General features: G+C 46.5%; 6 protein-coding genes across 6 annotated transcripts; 1 reads left to right on the top strand and 5 right to left on the bottom strand.

Annotated features, from left to right (window-relative positions):
• Positions 1–3,629: 3,629 nt before the first annotated feature.
• On the bottom strand, positions 3,630–5,478 carry F4822DRAFT_442461 (NADP-specific glutamate dehydrogenase; the record flags this gene model as incomplete). Its single annotated transcript, XM_051462985.1, has 6 exons — positions 3,630–3,782; positions 3,993–4,615; positions 4,673–4,933; positions 4,995–5,044; positions 5,131–5,356; positions 5,433–5,478. The coding sequence occupies 6 exons, from the start codon at positions 5,476–5,478 to the stop codon at positions 3,630–3,632; spliced, it is 1,359 nt and encodes a 452-aa protein (XP_051317266.1).
• A 1,408-nt stretch (positions 5,479–6,886) lies between these two features.
• Positions 6,887–10,873, bottom strand: F4822DRAFT_187248 (DNA polymerase family B-domain-containing protein). Its single transcript, XM_051453502.1, has 3 exons — positions 9,922–10,873; positions 8,053–9,866; positions 6,887–7,999 (listed from the first exon to the last, which is right to left on the bottom strand). The coding sequence occupies exons 1-3, from the start codon at positions 10,678–10,680 to the stop codon at positions 7,258–7,260; spliced, it is 3,315 nt and encodes a 1,104-aa protein (XP_051317265.1). The 5' UTR covers positions 10,681–10,873; the 3' UTR covers positions 6,887–7,257.
• Positions 10,874–11,031: 158 nt separating this feature from the next.
• Positions 11,032–12,930, bottom strand: F4822DRAFT_396877 (peptidase family M48-domain-containing protein). Its single transcript, XM_051457578.1, has 3 exons — positions 12,775–12,930; positions 11,791–12,717; positions 11,032–11,738 (listed from the first exon to the last, which is right to left on the bottom strand). Exons 1-3 carry the CDS (start codon positions 12,787–12,789, stop codon positions 11,313–11,315), a joined length of 1,368 nt encoding a protein of 455 aa, XP_051317264.1. The 5' UTR covers positions 12,790–12,930; the 3' UTR covers positions 11,032–11,312.
• Positions 12,931–12,985: 55 nt separating this feature from the next.
• On the bottom strand, positions 12,986–13,835 carry F4822DRAFT_396875 (uncharacterized protein). Its single transcript, XM_051457577.1, has 3 exons — positions 13,541–13,835; positions 13,345–13,475; positions 12,986–13,289 (listed from the first exon to the last, which is right to left on the bottom strand). Exons 1-3 carry the CDS (start codon positions 13,584–13,586, stop codon positions 13,218–13,220), a joined length of 249 nt encoding a protein of 82 aa, XP_051317263.1. The 5' UTR covers positions 13,587–13,835; the 3' UTR covers positions 12,986–13,217.
• Positions 13,836–13,932: 97 nt separating this feature from the next.
• On the top strand, positions 13,933–14,786 carry F4822DRAFT_396872 (ribosomal protein L38e). Its single transcript, XM_051457576.1, has 4 exons — positions 13,933–14,114; positions 14,176–14,209; positions 14,298–14,426; positions 14,486–14,786. The coding sequence occupies exons 1-4, from the start codon at positions 14,085–14,087 to the stop codon at positions 14,539–14,541; spliced, it is 249 nt and encodes an 82-aa protein (XP_051317262.1). The 5' UTR covers positions 13,933–14,084; the 3' UTR covers positions 14,542–14,786.
• Positions 14,592–15,868, bottom strand: F4822DRAFT_187183 (uncharacterized protein). The gene has a single exon (XM_051453501.1). The coding sequence runs from the start codon at positions 15,509–15,511 to the stop codon at positions 14,843–14,845; it is 669 nt and encodes a 222-aa protein (XP_051317261.1). The 5' UTR covers positions 15,512–15,868; the 3' UTR covers positions 14,592–14,842.
• Between the last annotated feature and the right edge of the window lie 539 nt (positions 15,869–16,407).

The following is a 16,407-nucleotide window of genomic DNA, read 5'->3' as shown; positions in this document are numbered from 1 at the left end:
GATGGGCGTTCAAATTGATGACACGCCTAGGTGACACCCTGAATGGCTTATTATAGAATAGAGACAGCACTATCATCCTAAAACACTCAATTTCGAGACCTGGTCGGAATTTAGGGCTGAGGCAGACAGAGGCACCGGGCCAAGAGGGCCAAGACTCGAGGATCTAACTAAAAAAAAGGCATACTACTACTTTAGTCGAGGCCATCGATTATAATCAAGATTGATAATCTAGTCATAACCATTCATTAGCAGACTTTTACATACACGCACAGATATCTACCCACGTTTTCCATTGGTAGAGTTATGTAGGGACGACCGAGCAGTGCCTGGAGAGCTGAAAACGTCGAACGATGGAACGGCTGAAAGGAGCCGATTCCATTGGAAAAAGTGACAATTGGAGGCTCCCAATGGTGGAGCGGCCGGCATTTGATGTAATGATACTACGGTGATTAACACCACATATGCGACGCACGTCTCATTTGTCACTCTCTATTCCTGTCCTTTGGCAGATCGAATTGGATATAGAGGCTAAGGTGCAATTGACGAAGGACGTGGCTTACGTCCTCGCAGCTTCGGTTGTTGATGGTGGTGGAAATGAAGATTTCAGGGCGTCCGGGCGCCTACACAATACAAGGATAGCAATCCCACATCCGATCCTATGAACGGTATAGATCGGCTAAGAATTGTGATTGGCTAATTGCTTGGAGACCAATCTCTTAAGTTATCTGAAGAATAGGCAATCCTCTACTAACAATGTTATCATGTTCATGACAAATTACTGACGTTACTTTACCCGATCCTACAAAGTCATAATTCTTCACATGTCATCTACAGAATATCCTTTATATCGAAATAATTCGACAGAGGAGTTACATTACATCCTCAATAGCATATCTACTTCGAACTAGTACCTTGATTGGTCATACATCCCGCACGGTACTCCGGGTTTCATTTTTCTTTTCGACATTTCCGGTGAACCAGATCGAGACATCTAACTGCGGCAGACCCGGATAAGATTGGACAAAAGAAACACGTTGTATCACTCCAATATCTTGTCATTCCCGAGAAGTGTAAGGTCACGATGCTTTTTGGTTTGGTAAGCGGTGATAAAAGCACTGCCCTTACTTACTACCTCTGCTGTGTTTCCCGTACTCTGCATATACGCACTTCCACCTATTCTTGGCCATTTCCGGTATCACGTTCTCAACGTAACCTCTGTTGATCATATCACGACATGTAGTTAGTGGTTTACTGCTTTAGATGCTGCTATTCGCGTGTCTACAACGTTATACACGATACCACGTTCCTAACTACTCCCAAGGTTGAGTACCTGAGTACTTACCATCATCACGGCAATATGTACGTACGATCCCGTCAGCATCAGCCCACGTAAGATGTGCGAAGTGTAGCTTGTTCTATAGCGGCAGCCTTACGATTCGGCTAGAATTCCGATCGTAGAGGATCCCAGTGTCATGTCGGTAACACGGGGGTAACGGAGAATTATGTCAATCGTCACCAACCCCCGCCGCCACTTACCCCTACATCTTCTACGGTCCGAATGGGCTGCAGATACCAGGAACAAAGCAAAGCATTACAGATACGAGAAGTTCGGCGTAAGAAATATATCATGAAAAGCGTTGGCAGTTTATATTGGCATACATTTAGATACGTAGGCAGATAAATATGCCTAGTAAGGAGCTTCTCATCATCGTACCGACATACGTGTCTTATGTATCTGTTCGACTTCTAGGGGGATGATTCGCTCACACCACGTATTTACGGCGCTCTTTTTATTTCCTAAGTAGCACATAACCGACTTTAATAGTGCCGGTATATAGGGTAATTAATGGGGGTAACGCCAGCCCCCCAGCCCCTGAAGGCGAATTATAGATTTAGGGCCTATGAACTAGATTTGGGACATATTTCACATGGCAATCCTCAAGAATTCCCCGGTTTCCAGGCCACCTAGTCTTACCTCGTCCAGAGCCCTGGGACTACCTATGCATTTTCACACCCACCAATCCAACCACTATCCACCACCACCACAACCACACACACTATATCGGAACACCAAATTAGGAAGGCCAATTGGCGGCTGATTTACTAGACCTTACTATTTATATACATGTCCTACTCCTTCTACCAACTACATAACTCAAGGAGTAGTGTGTAGGCGAGAAAAAGAAATGATAACTCGAGAATACTAGGTTAAATTATCAATGATAAACCAAAGCAACGGGATTTCATCGAAACCAACGTATGATTCGATGAACTGATATATACCTGTATATTGCAAAAGTACTTGAATTGCCTCGGGAACTTTGAGACCCGATGCAGCCAGACGTAGTCAATGAAACGATACATACATGTATATGTGCACTAGAGCTTGCATCTATTTTTTAATACTTGACACCTCATACAATAATAAGTATGAAACCCTACCTTGGTATCTACTAGAAAGGTGTTGATCGGACGTAACATAAGAAGTACCTAAAAAGGGATTGATGTGCTGAGCCAAGTCATCAGGAGGTAGCTCGATAATATGTTCTGCGCGTGCAGGTCATCAATCACCCTTTACCAACCTCACCTGCCTATCTCCTATATCATCAAAATAGATTACTTGCATCCTTATATCTCGAAATGGCTACATTACCTCACTCTGATATACATATCCTCTTCCTACAATCTGCCAAGCAGGACTTAAGGGGCCTTAACATCATAACTCCAATCAACAAGTACGCATCCAAACGCCAACACCACATCAATAGATCCTGCACGATAGATTAATAGAAAAAGCCTACGTGCGAATGCATCTAAAATGCGCCTCACCTGTCGGTGATAAAGAATTGGAGTGTAGTAGGTAGCATTCATCATCTAAAACATACATCTATAGGCCTACCTACTACGTGGTAATCACCAACATCTTAAATCCCATTGCAACCTAAAGCTTCTTCGTCTAGTTCTGTAGGTCTCGTTCCCGCGCTTATTCCTTCTTCCGAGGCCCCCAATATTAGCCGCTTGCATGGGCACATTGTCTGCAGCAACCTCCTCATCCATCACTCGCCACTCACAATTCAAGGACCAACATTCACCTCGTTGACATTCGCATCGGTAACACTATCACATCCTAAGGGGCGCAAATACGAGAAAAAAAAAGCGCATGTGTATTTTGCGATAGGTCATCTCTAAACTACTGCCTGGACGATCCTCCACGGATCTCATTTAGTCCTCGGGACCGGGGACCTGTAACGGCTCTTTCGTACGTACGTTATGTAAGAGGGAGCAAGTAAAGTAAATCCCGTCGGTCAGCCAGTCAGGTCGCCGTATAACCTCCCCTCAACTCCGAAAGGACGCCCCCATTTCGGTAGACAATGCAACGCCGCCCACGAACCGGATCGTCTCCTGCATAAATATATGAACCCCCGTGCATATATCTATAGTGTATGTACATTTATGAGGAGTAGTAGTAGGCTACTTTCGTTGCCACCCCCAAACTCCAAATCCAACTTCACCGATCGTCACCACACCTCGATTATGGCAATCGCCTAATCCAGCCTACCCGGGCGCCATTCTTCAAACGCGACCGGAGACCGGCTTCATAATGTGATAGGTAAGTGAGTTGAACGAGCTCACCACCAGTCGCCCTGGTCGTGCATAGCCTGGACGACCTTTAGGAAACCGGCGATGTTTCCTCCGGCAACTAAGCTGGGCAACTCGCCGTCCTTGTTGGTCTTGACGTATCGCTTGGCGTTGTCAATGCTCTGGTCGAAGATTCCCTTCATCTGTGGGCAGAATAATTAGCCATCAGTACCAGTCACAGGGTCAACTTAATCCCTTAATCCCTCAAAAACAAGCACAAGCGAGACACAGGGCGTTATGTCTCAAGCCACAGACGTAACCCGGGAAAAAAGCAATCCCGCGGGCACCCCCATCTCACACCGAAAAACCCAACCCAGCCACCGCAAATCCAAGAGAAAGTGAAAAAGACTTACGATCTGCTTCAACCGCTCATCAACCCTCTCCTCAGTCCAACTAAACCGACTGCTATTCTGCGCCATCTCGAGGCCAGAAACCGCCACACCGCCGGCATTCGAAGCCTTACCGGGCGCATACCAAACCTTACCCCCACCACCCTCCTTTCTTACCGCCTCAAACACATCAATAGCATCCTGCGTACACCCCATATTCGAGCCCTCAGCAACAAACTTGGCGCCGCCCTTAACCAGGGCCTCAGCCTCCTCCTTACTAACCTCGTTCTGGGTCGCGCAGGGCAGCGCGATATCCACATTCCCGACATGTGTCCAAGGACGAGCCCCAGCTACCCATTTGAATTTACTGGTTCCGCTGAACGCGGTGAGCGGCTTACGCGCGAGTTTTACTTCCGCGATCTCGTTTACGTGTTCGGGGGTAAAGAAGGCGTCGCCTTCGGCGATGAGGGAACCGGTGGAGTCGGAGAGGGAGACTACGGTTGCGCCGAGCTCGATTGCTTTTAGGGCGGCGTATTGCGCTACGTTGCCGGAGCCGGAGATGGCTACGCGTTTTCCTTTGAAGGAGCCCTGGCCGGTGTAGGAGATCATGTGCTCGACGTAGTAGACGAGACCGTAGCCGGTGGCCTCTGTTGGTGGTGGTTAGTTGCCGCTCGGCGAAGAGGCAGAGATAGATTCGGACTTACCAGGTCGAATCAAACTACCACCCCAAGTGAGACCCTTTCCGGTAAGGACACCTTCCCACTTGTTCCGCTCCTTGCGGTATGTGCCGAAAAGGTATCCGACTTCTCGGCCACCAACACCGATGTCACCGGCAGGCACATCAGTTTCAGCGCCAATGTGCTGGGAGAGTCTGCGCATGAAAGCCTCGCAGAAGCGTCGAATCTCATTGTCGCTCTTGCCCTTAGGGTCGAAGTCGGCACCTCCCTTGCCACCACCCATGCTCACTGTATCAATCGTTAGCAAATTTCTCTCCTATTTGTTTATATGATAAGTAGGTAGACTTACGGCCAGTCAAGGCATTCTTGAAGATTTGCTCGAAACCGAGGAACTTCAAGCTATTTTCCATTCGTGTTAGCAAGGCTACTTTCTCTTCCATTTTTTTTTACCACTTTTTACTGAGAAATTCAAAGGGCGTTCTCACATTGATAGGTTAACAGTAGGATGGAATCGCAAACCACCCTTATACGGGCCTAGCGCCGAGTTGAACTGAACACGGTATCCGCGGTTAACCTGTAGGTTTCCCTTGTCGTCTTCCCAGACGACTCTGAATTGAATGGTGCGCTCGGGGATAGAAACAACATTAAGCGCGGTTTTGTACTCCGGGTGCTCCTGGAATAGAGAGCTCTCCTCGAGAGTGGCCACAAGTTCTATTCCACATGTTAGTCCGAGCCAAGACTTGACTAGTAGATAGTCGGTTTATTTTTCTTTCACAAAGAAACTTACCCTTGTAGGCCTGCTCGAACTCGGGCTCGGAGGGAAGATGAGACATGATTGCGAAGTAGAGTTAATAAATATGGGTATATGATGTTGATGATAATGTGTGGGTATCAAAGGGGGTTGGGTATCTCAAGATCGCGTTGGCTAATATGAAGAGTAAGGTCAAGGTTGATAAAGTAGGAGAGATGGTTTTGTGTGTAGGAGTAAAAATTGAGTAGGAGGAAAGGAGGGAAAAGTCGAGGAAGGTGAGGGTATTATATATTTTTACTCCGGAGGAGAAGGAGGTGGTGGTGGTCAAGGAAGAGACCACCGTCATCGGTGAAATGTCTTGTCAGTACCCAATGCTGATCAAGGCAGGAGGTTGCCTTAGGTACACGTTGTTATTGTGTAAGGTAGCCACCCAGCCCATGAAAACTTGAGATGGATACATGTAGTCCGAGGTAGGTAACCAACGAGTTGTGACTTAGAATGACTACAATTGTTCGCTAATAACACAAGGTAAGCTTGTATGTAGCCTCACCTTGTCTAGGAAAAAATGTGTGGGGGGGCCTAGCCCACAACCACCACATTCCGGCTGATTTTTTTCCCTTTTTCTTCTTCTCCTCTTCATAATACAATTTTCCATCTTGGCCCCTGTCGGGATTGAGGCATATTCTTTACCCATTATGTGTGTGAGATTAAGTTATATGCCTCAATCAATCTAATATAGTCTACCGCAGATCCATCTCATCTGGCCTCTCTGCCAACCCTTCTTGACATCCCGAGCGTTTTCGGCGGACGAAGTCCCTAGCTAAATATTTAGAACTACTTTTTAATTCAGCTAGCTGAACTAATTAACTGTGGAGAGAGTGAAACGGCATGATGTATCTGTCATGTGTTTGGTAGTGTTACAGCTGGTTTGTATAAGTGACTACTGCCTAGGTTAGACCCGCTGCATAGGCACGACAGGTTACCCGTTTCGATCCCGTAGATCTAATCAATCAAATCAAACGCGTACCCTCTCGGGACAAAGCCCATCGACGTCGAAAGACGCACATGCGAGCAAGCAATTAGCAGAGCGGTGACGGAGTTCGTCGTTACTTCTACGCAGCCATGTGGTGCCTCGTGTGGGGGAATTCGTAGCTGAATCATGAATCTAGAACGAGATCAACCAACCACAAACACAATAAATGACGGCGGAGCCGCCTTACGGTAAGGCAGGGATGGTGACCCGGAGAAGCGAGAGAAGCTTAAGTTATTGCCACAGACATGTGCGGCATCTTATCATAGCTTCGTGATTCGTCAGTTGAGTTTGCGACGACACCAATATTCACGTCAATTCAATGTCTTTGCAGGCATTCCAACCTCATAGAGTTACTGAATCTTGACGCCGTTCGCGGAACGACCCTGCCAAGGGCTTGGGAACCCACGGAGTGGACCCTGCAGGACATGCATCTCATGGGATTCTTCATCCACTCACAGCTCTTCAATGCATATGTATTGCGTAATGAAGAGTGGAATTTCCCCGGCCATTTTCCAGGGGGCATAAGACCGATATGTTCCGGAACCGGAGCAAGCCGGAATGTTTCCTTGGGGGCGGGCATTAGAATATTCAGTCTGATGGTGAAAATTCGCGACGGGTGAAACCGGCCTATTGGTTTATTTTGAATAGTAACGTTGAATTCTATGGTATCCTCAACTTCCCATCGTTCCCGCTTCTCTACGATGATATTATGACACACACTTTACATTCCCTAAGAAATACAAGCCCGACCCAAGACGCCTTAGCCTTCATGCATGCCTCATAACGCCCAGCCTCCCATCGGAATTGCGGAAGCCATGATTATAGCTTTTACCATATAGCAGATTGGTCGAAATCGAATCGCTTTAACTCCTTGCTAGCATCCTCGACATCCTTCTTGGCCTTCATACGCATGTAGAAGATGGGACAGTCTTTACTGCTGCAAATGACCTCGCAGTGCATGCTGCCTTGGCATCGTTGACATTGAGTCCATAAACGTCCAAATCGGACCTCAAGATCCGACACCTTGTCAAGTGTCTTCTTGTAGAGTTCGCCCATTCGTGGCGAACAGTCTGAACAAACAGCTCCAGCGCTCTCCTCCTTACTCACAAGTGGTTTTTTGCAGCCCATGCATGTCATAGTCTTCTTCGCGAATTTCATGAGACCACCCACAGTTGGCGCTGCAACCGAGATGGCACGTGTGTGGTCACCCGTGAGAAGCGACTTCGACTTGGTTTCTCCTAAAATAGGATCGAAGATACGCCCTAAAGGCTTTGCCAATTGATTATCCAGGTAATATCGTGTGTCGATAGGGACGTTGTTTTCTAATACGAATATGGGGTCTTCGGAACGCTCGAAGTTCTTCGATCCGCTTGCACCTTTGACCATGACGTACGCCACTCGATCACCTAATGCAGGGGCGGAACCGGCGTCTCGTTTCTTCATACGCTGCGCAAGCTCAACATGGGCTTGCTTGGCGTCGTAACTTTCTTTGGTAAGGGCCTTCGTGATCACAAGCTTGGACATATCTATTTTATTCTGCAATAGATCCGCAATTGTATCTTTGACATAGCTGCGAAAATGGTCAGTAACAAGAACACCCAATGCAAGGGTGCTAAAACGTACTCTTGAGCTCCTTGGACATCCTGATCGATCAGGATCATCCTAAGAACTTTCTCGATGACAGTCTGTACTAGCAGACAGTTATCTCGTCGGACCGTCTCGATACCCTTGGTGTCCATCTTGTCGAACTTCTCGGGTCTCGTCCAGAAGAGACCAGCATATCTCTTCTTGTTAATTAACAAGTACGGGTAATAGACCTTTTCAAATTCCAATTTGATGGGTTTGGTGAATTTGGAAGAAACGTAATTAGCAGCCTCTTCGCCAAGTTTCATCGCTTCGCTCAGGTCCTTCGTTCCGAACTTAACCATGACGGAATCCGTGTCACCATAGATGACTTGGGCGTCATGAGTGTAGCCATTAGCAATATTATATTTGTTTTCGACCTCCGTCTTCGTTTTTTCAATCATCTGTCGACCATAACTTGTCGTACTACTGGCAATCTCCAAACAGGGGAGTTTACCAGTTGTTGCACCTGTAAGACCGTACACACTGTTCGCGCTCACTTTCAACGCTAGTTGACGACCATTCAACACAGCTTTCTTGAAAGGATCTGTCTCAACGGCCAACTCTCTTTTCGCTTGTTTTCTGGCTGTAAGTAATTCTTCTAGAATCTGTGCGAGGAGTCCTTTTCGTTGCTTGATAGTAACAAACATGTCACCATTTGGTGTAACGATATAATCCTCATCTTTCTTCAGTCCAAACTTCTCCACTGCCCTCTTGTTGACGAGGGTTGTGTAGCAAAGGTTATGCGCTTGCATGATACTGGGGTATAGCGATGCAAAATCGAGGGTTGCTATGGGCACATCATAGAATCCACGAGTAGGTTCAATGACTGTGGCTCCTTCGTACTGATCATCCGAACTCTCGGATTTCATATTCGGAATGACGAGCTTTTGCTCTAAAGCCTTTCGGAATAGTTGACTCATAAACTTGATTTGCTGTCCACGTGAGAGTAGGAAACTGAAAGGAACACCTGTGACTCTCGCCATTTCTGTATAATTCGCAAGACAGGAGAGCTTGTCCATCAATCTCTGGGGCAAATAAGCATCCTTCAAGCAGTATATCGCTAGACGACGTCTGGATTCTGGTGTGCCGTTGAACAGTTCGGTGATCATTGTGTGGTGGACATCTTCTTTCTGTTCCCCTAGGAAGTGGGCACACACGGAATTGAGGGTATAACTTCGTAGGTGATGGTCCCGCTGGATTAGTTGAAGCAAATCTAGTTGCAAACGTCCGTTGGTATTCGTAGTTTTTGTGTCTCGATTACCCATCTGTTTGCTGGAAAAGTTGGATTTCTTAGCAAATGACCTGGTACTAGGAAGACGAGTCCAGTACTCGAAGCCTCTGAGCTTCAAGTGTTCAGCCCGCTCGAGTAAATAGGGAAAATCGAAGTTGGCAATGTTGTAACCAGTGATTAAATCAGGGTCGACTTTGTCAAGGAATCGCTTCCAAGACATAAGCATATCTGATTCCCTCTCGAAATCCAATATCTGTGTTGCTACGATCGGGCTCGTCTTATCTAGACAGAACACATTCCTAACGAATGGCTTGCTTTCTCCGTAGCGTGTCACGACGTTCGCGATTTGGATTACCGGATCTTGGTTTGCTTCTGGGAAGATGCCCTTTCGTCCGGCACATTCGATATCGAAGGATAGAATTCGGAGAGGGGCCATCTTGGACCATTCGCCTTTCGGTTCGTGGGAAATTAAGTCTCGGTAGCTAATTTCGGCTTCGATTTGACAACTCGATTGTTTCTGGTTCTCGGCTAGAAGACGATAGGATTTGGCCGGCGCCTCCACCCACGACATACCAGGGATCTAAAATAAATCAATATGTATTGTTGATATGGTAGTTAGCGTTGGGGGTGCCTACCTTGCAATCGACCATGAATCGCAAGACATAAGGGAAATTATCAAATGTCATTATGCCTCCTTCAACTCCTTTCCACATTGACTTCCAATTGACCTCATTTTGCTCAAAGGCCGAACGTACTCGAGGTATAAACTTCGGATCTGTAACGGTGATCTTGATATAGGGGCTTTGCGTGTTGCCCTGGAAGCCGTAAATATTCTCTCGTAGGACGACTTGGCAGGAGTATATGACGGGTTGGTGTTGGGCCATTTGTGTTTCGAGGTAGGCTTTGAATGGTTCACAATCTTGAGGTGTGAAAGACACCGGGGCGGCGACATAGAGGTAGTGCTTGAAATCGGTGACGTGAACTAGCACGGAGTGGCCGTCTTCAGTAACTCCGAAGAGTTTGATGGCATTTTTGCCACCACGTATAGTACCTTCTTCGGCGTCTATTTGTTGGAAGATTAGGTTATCTCGACTAGGGTCGAAGTCAACAACGGGAGGGCGTTCCCATGCTTGATCTTTCTCTGAATTGGTCTGCTTAAGTTCGGAAATATCTTGGCTTAGCTTCTCGAGAACTTCGGATTCGAAAGTGCTCTTCGGTTGGCTCGATGCTAGTTTCGAACCTGGGCCATGTTGAGAGCTGTTCAACCGTGACGCGGGTGAGGAAGAAAGGGGTTCTACACGACGCTTCTTCACCATAGACTGGCTAGAAGGGAAATTGCGACGATTAGAAGCATCGCCGAGGAGACGCTTTTGAGGTAAAATTGTGCTAGCCATGACAATGGTCTAGTGATGACAGAGTCTATGGGGAGCGAAGAAAGAAAGGATTCAGGACATGAGAATCCGTGTTTAGAAATGGTCAAAGTTGAAAATTGTTGTAAAGAAGGCGGAGCAGTGCAGCAAAGAAGTTGAGACCAGCAAAAAGCGTGAATGCTCTTTAAGTTTAAGTGGTTTTCTAGGAAGTCGCGTCGCGCGTTGAGAGCTTAGCAGGGGTTTATAGCGGGGGCGACGCGTTAAAACGTCACGATCGCTTATCATACCTCATTTGATTGGCTAATAATGGTCGACTTTACTGCACGTATGCCATCTTAACGTGCAACAAATAAATTCTTCACTAAAAATTGTAGGCATCAGCACGTGTATTGTCATTACTATGCTATTTATGGATGCATTGTGAGCTATGCCCCCGGTCATTTCGTTTGGTTGTTCAGAGCTTGTTAACGCCCTATCAAAGCAGCTTAATTAGCCCCATCATCCATTCATTGGATTACTATTCCCAATTAGATCAGGCACAATACCAACGAGACAATCACTTTCGTACATCAAAAATCAAATAACTCTCTATGGGACCCTTTTAATTACGCCCATGAACCCTTTTCCGAAGTGGAGATCTGCGAAGATAATGAGATCTATAGCTCCCGTCCACTAGCCTTTTCAACGCCCTCTTTCTCCGGCTTGTCTTCCGCCACCTTTTCCGTAGCTGTCCAGTTCAGAGCCTTCAATCTCTCGGAAAGAATGGGGTGGGAAAAGTGGTAACTAGCATACATCCAATCCGCATCCATTGTGCTCAGATTTTGAATCTGAAGTTTGATGAGAGAAGAGGCCAACTCGCTCTTGTAACCCAAGTTGAGAGCGAAAGCATCGGCCTGGAATTCAAATCGTCGGCTCATGATGTTCATCAATAACTTAATGATAAGGTCCATCGGTGCCAATGCATCCGAGAATAGGATGAACCCAATGATGATGGGATGTTCATTGAGGAATCCGAAGTCGGCATACAAGGAGGCATTGTTGATGAAAACCGAGAATACACTAAAGATGTAGAAAACGTTGATCTATATGTTGTTAGCGTGGCACAAAAAATCGTGTTAGGAAATCTAGACATACCTGCGAAACACCGAAAAGCTTGGTAGTGTGACCAAGGCTCCAGTGACCGAGTTCGTGCGCCAGTACAGCAACAACCTCCTCTTCACTGCTCTTCTCGATCAGGGTATCATAGATGACGATGTGCTTCTTCCACGGCAGACCGAAGAAATAGGCGTTGCTATGCGCGCTACGCTTACTTCCATCGATAACAAACAGCTCTTGGAGAGGGAAATTCAACTTCTTTGCCAATGCTTCGGTCTGAGACTTCAATTTGCCTTCTTCCAGAGGAGACAGTTTGTTGAATAGAGGCAAGATGAAGATGGGGTAGACCGTGATCATGAAAACCTGAAGGACAGCAGTAAACAGCCATAGGTAGGTGACGAATTGAGTACCCGTCTTCTTTACGATAGTCAGGAAACCAGCAAGGATAGGAGGCGCGAAGAGGAAAGCAAGCAAGTTCGACTTGATCATATCCGTAATGAACAGCTTCGGGGTCTGCTTATTGAATCCAAACTTCTCTTCCAAGACAAACGTGTGGTAGATGTTTGCGGGGAGGGATAAGGCCTGTTGGATCAAGACGAAGGTAAGGACGAAGACAATCGAATGCGAGATTTCACCGGATAAACGAGCAGGGAGGAAGCGGAGAAGAGTACCAGTCCATGACCAGAGCTTCGGGAGGACATCGAAATGAATGAAGGCAATGTTCTGAACTTGACCCCAGAGAGCTCTCACGAATCCAAACTTGGCTTTAGCACGTCCGTATTCTTGACTCTTATCGTAAACATCTTTAGAAACTTCCTTTTGGAGGACTTGCGGGGGTTTGGTATTCTTCAGGACACGGTATTGTCGGAGCGACAAGAATTCCTCAAAACAGAATTGGGCGACGGAAAAGCCGATGATGAGCTTCTTCCACGGGAAGAGAGGTCGGTCCAAGAACCGAGCTAGGCGCTGTTTATTATGTGTAAGTAATTATCATATTCTTGGGGGAATAGCTCTAAATAATACCTGGAGGATATCCATCTTTCCGAAAATTGAAGTTTCGGTGGTGATGGAATCATTGAATTGTCAAGGAACCAGCCGTGTTGTAACTGTAAGGACGGAGGCAGAAAGTGGGAGGGTAAGCTTTCCGCAAAGAAACCGTGTCAGCTCCAGCAAAACGTCAACGTGGCTGGTGCTAGTGGCGCAAACACAAAAATGTGGCGCAGCATTACATCTCCGCACTGATGCGACGCATCATAAAACCTTCATCAATCTTCTTATTTTGTTTATTTTCATGTTTTATTTTCTAACTAGCAATCAGGCAGAGGGACATTTTTCTTTGGGGTTAACAGGACCTTCATATGCGTAGTGTCGTGTTCTTTGTTAGCATTTCCCATCATCGCCAGACAACTAGTTTCACGCCATAATACAGCTTCCACCGTCAAATTGACAGTATAACATGACCTTCTCTACCTCATATTCGCTTTAACTCTCTCAAGAAGCTGTTCACGGGTATCTTTGCTTTGGGGGTGGAGATTGCGCTAAACACATGGATTAGAAGCTGGATCATTTGATAGGATTACGAAGAATTCATACAGCGTGCAACCATCTCCTGAGCTCCTCTCGCGTCCAATTCTCGGGATCGCCCTTTGGATCTCCTTGTGCCGGAAAGATGCTCTCTCCCCACATAGTCCACGCAAAGGCGCCCGCAATGAGAGCAGAGAATGCTTTGAGATAATCCATCAGTCTTGCGAAAATGTTAGAAGATATACCCCCCGGTGGATCGACGTACCTAATACAGCATTCTGCTCACTTCTGACAAATCTGGTATAGGCCATTGGTACCTAGGTAATGGACTAATGATACAAAGAACTATCCGTTTAGGTAGCTTGGGTAGGGTTGAATTTCTAGGTAGATACCTAGTTCACAAAGCAGACGTAGGGAATTTCGTTTATATATATGAAACTTGACTATCCATGCTATTTCATTTTAGCAACTCTGTCCAGTTTGGATGCCTGCGTAAGGTAGTGAATCACAACTTCATCTCATACAGGATAGACCGAGGCAAACGCCACGCCACGTCATGCGCCACGAACGAGGAGATGTATCCAGTTTTTCTATACCCTAATTCTTAAGCAGCTTATAATGGCCCGTGCGTAATAGGCATATCTCTTATCGCGGGAAGGAACCCTGACCAATCTTGGGTAAAATCGCTTAGAACCCTGCTGTGGAATTTCGCCCACACAACTTTCGCAGCATCGACTAAATTTGTCTCGTTGAACGTTGACTTCTTTCCCTCTACAACCAACCCAGAGTCACCCATCAATACCGACAAGATGCCTCAGGAAATCGCAGATATCAAGAAGGTATAATAATTATTCTCAATTCTTTTTGCGACAAGAAATTGGCTGACAATTGGAATTTTAGTTCATCGAGATCTGCCGGCGAGAGGACGCTAAGTGTATGTGACAGAAAATAAAAAATAATCCCTAAAAAGATGACAGTATCCGTGCGTTACGAACATCAATTCTGACAATATCCTTGTGCAGCCGCCCGGATCAAGAAGAACAAGAAGTCGTCGCAGACCAAGTTCAAGGTCCGATGCTCCAAGCACCTCTACACCTTGATCCTCAAGGACTCCGACAAGGCCGAGAAGTTAAAGCAGAGCTTACCCCCGAGTACGCACCGATCTTACGATACTAATACGATAGACGTAAACTGACAATGTGGTTCGCAGACCTATCGATTAAGGAGGTTCCCAAGAAGAACAAGAAGGGCAAGCACACGGCATAAGCATGTAACCATGCTTCCGGGGTGATAGAAGAAAACTACCAATCGCAACTGGGGATGTCTCAGTACGATGGATGGAAATAGGGTCTACAAACGCGGTCATCGAGAGCCGATGAGGTGATGCATATTGCTTGGGGTCTGGCTGGCATGTTCATGAGGCGGCGTCTAAAGGATACCTTCCCGAATTGATATTCTCGAGCACGAAAAGGAGCTTGTAGACAACAATTCATAACAATTGCACAAAAAAATCATTTGACAATCATCTGCGACAGTCTTTTATCCTCTATCCCCTACACCTAACTGTTCACAGGACCCGCTGGTAATGCTTGATATCGCGAGCCTGCGTAGAGAATATTACCGGCGAATACTTCTGAAAGTCTTGCGATGTTGCGAATTCCGCGGATTTCTCCAGACTCGGCCAACCACATGCGAAAACATATTCCTCCAGCCCTGGTTCTTCCTTTTCGATGCGCCAACCATCCCTCACCAAATGCGGTTTTACAAATTTCTCCAGCACGTCTTTTGCTTCGCTCCAGCCTTGCTCGAACGATCGTCTCTTCTCGGTCGGGATGGTCAATTTCCCAACGCTGATTACTGGGCTGTGTAATAATGAGATCTCGCCCTCCGCTCCCGACGTTTTGAATAGCTCGACGTTTTCCAAGTGGGATAGGACTGTCTTTTCAAGTTGAAAGTGGTTCTTGAGACCTGGATATACCGAACCGTTCTCTGGACTCTTTATCCAAGCTGTGTGGTGCTCGTAAGAATCCCAATGCGCCGTAAGGAGATAAATGGATCGATCCTCGGTTTGCTGAAAGAGGCCTACTCCACGGGTTTCCTTGCCTCTGGGTGCTTTCGGGGCATCCTTAATTCGCCATTCTTCTTGAACGTCGAGAGCTTGGATTGTGGCCTTTTTGGCTTCATCCGTGAGGGGCGTCTCAATCGCCGTGAGCAACGCCAATTCTGTCACTGCCATAATGAATATTCGTTAAATTGAGTATTTTGCTCAATTGAGCTGCGAGAAGATGTACTGACGAGTTTCAACTATGACTCCCGTTCTGAGTCCTATTTCTGAATATTACGTGGGGCATAGCGAAAGAAGCCGCGTACAGCATCGCTGCCTATGCGTTCCCACCGATCCACCTGTATCCGACCCCCGAATCCTTCTCCGTATTCTCCGTATAATTCTTGTATTTTTCCCCACTACCAGATAGCTTCAAGTCCCGGCGAAATATACAGCACACTCTACATGTTTCCTCCATCCGATCATATCTCTTATTCCCACTACAAATCCCAAATCCCTATTTAGCAGATTCATCGGAGAATCATGGACAACACAACTAACTGTCTTCATAGGTACCTAAGCCTAACCAGGTTGATTGACGTGCCCGATTTGACTATGCAGGTCATGTTCTTCATAACAGTGATCGACGATTAAGAGTTTAGGTGTAGCTAACAATTGCAAAGAACTAGTGAATTGTCTTAGGCCATACACTTCGTAGAAAACGTCGCACGAAACTGATCAATTGTGTGATTGTGGCTGGATCGTTCGAAGCTGAAAACTCGTTTTTAGGGAAGCCCATAGTTTCACGTCTCCCCTCATGTCACCGCCGGTTCTTTTTACTGGATTGATCGTACCAGCAAATATCGTCAGCATTTCCGAGCTGCATCAAGGTGGAGTAAAATAGATTAACATCTCGATGTCATATAGCTGTCTCTCAACAATTTCGAATATCCTATGCAGGTGAGCATCGTCGGATGCAGAGAGGAGGGGATAAAGAAAGAGCCCCTAGCCACGTAAGCTAGAATGTATTCCCTCACGGTTACACTACACGGCTTTTCAGCTCAAGATTTAATAAGTGGCGCCCTCCG

The sequence above is a fragment of the Hypoxylon trugodes genome (genome assembly GCF_022578975.1).
Source record: "Hypoxylon trugodes strain CBS 135444 unplaced genomic scaffold F4822scaffold_3, whole genome shotgun sequence".
Lineage (NCBI taxonomy): Eukaryota > Fungi > Ascomycota > Sordariomycetes > Xylariales > Hypoxylaceae > Hypoxylon > Hypoxylon trugodes.
This window is presented reverse-complemented; position numbering and strand designations above follow the sequence as displayed.

Bases quoted from the DNA above. Each gene is read 5' to 3' on its own strand.
- F4822DRAFT_187248 (XM_051453502.1), bottom strand. From the start codon at position 10,680: ATGGCTAGCACAATTTTACCTCAAAAGCGTCTCCTCGGCGATGCTTCT. The intron at 9,867-9,921 runs GTAGGCACCCCC...GATTTATTTTAG, and splicing joins GATTCATGGTCGATTGCAAG to ATCCCTGGTATGTCGTGGGT. The intron at 8,000-8,052 runs GTACGTTTTAGC...CCATTTTCGCAG, and splicing joins GATGTCCAAGGAGCTCAAGA to CTATGTCAAAGATACAATTG.
- F4822DRAFT_396875 (XM_051457577.1), bottom strand. From the start codon at position 13,586: ATGGCCTATACCAGATTTGTCAGAAGTGAGCAGAATGCTGTATTAG. The intron at 13,476-13,540 runs GTACGTCGATCC...ATTATCTCAAAG, and splicing joins TGAGCAGAATGCTGTATTAG to CATTCTCTGCTCTCATTGCG. The intron at 13,290-13,344 runs GTATGAATTCTT...CCATGTGTTTAG, and splicing joins TCAGGAGATGGTTGCACGCT to CGCAATCTCCACCCCCAAAG.
- F4822DRAFT_187183 (XM_051453501.1), bottom strand. From the start codon at position 15,511: ATGGCAGTGACAGAATTGGCGTTGCTCACGGCGATTGAGACGCCCCTC.
- F4822DRAFT_396877 (XM_051457578.1), bottom strand. The intron at 11,739-11,790 runs GTATGTCTAGAT...AACAACATATAG, and splicing joins AGCTTTTCGGTGTTTCGCAG to ATCAACGTTTTCTACATCTT.
- F4822DRAFT_396872 (XM_051457576.1), top strand. From the start codon at position 14,085: ATGCCTCAGGAAATCGCAGATATCAAGAAG. The intron at 14,115-14,175 runs GTATAATAATTA...TTGGAATTTTAG, and splicing joins AAATCGCAGATATCAAGAAG to TTCATCGAGATCTGCCGGCG. The intron at 14,427-14,485 runs GTACGCACCGAT...TGTGGTTCGCAG, and splicing joins AAAGCAGAGCTTACCCCCGA to ACCTATCGATTAAGGAGGTT.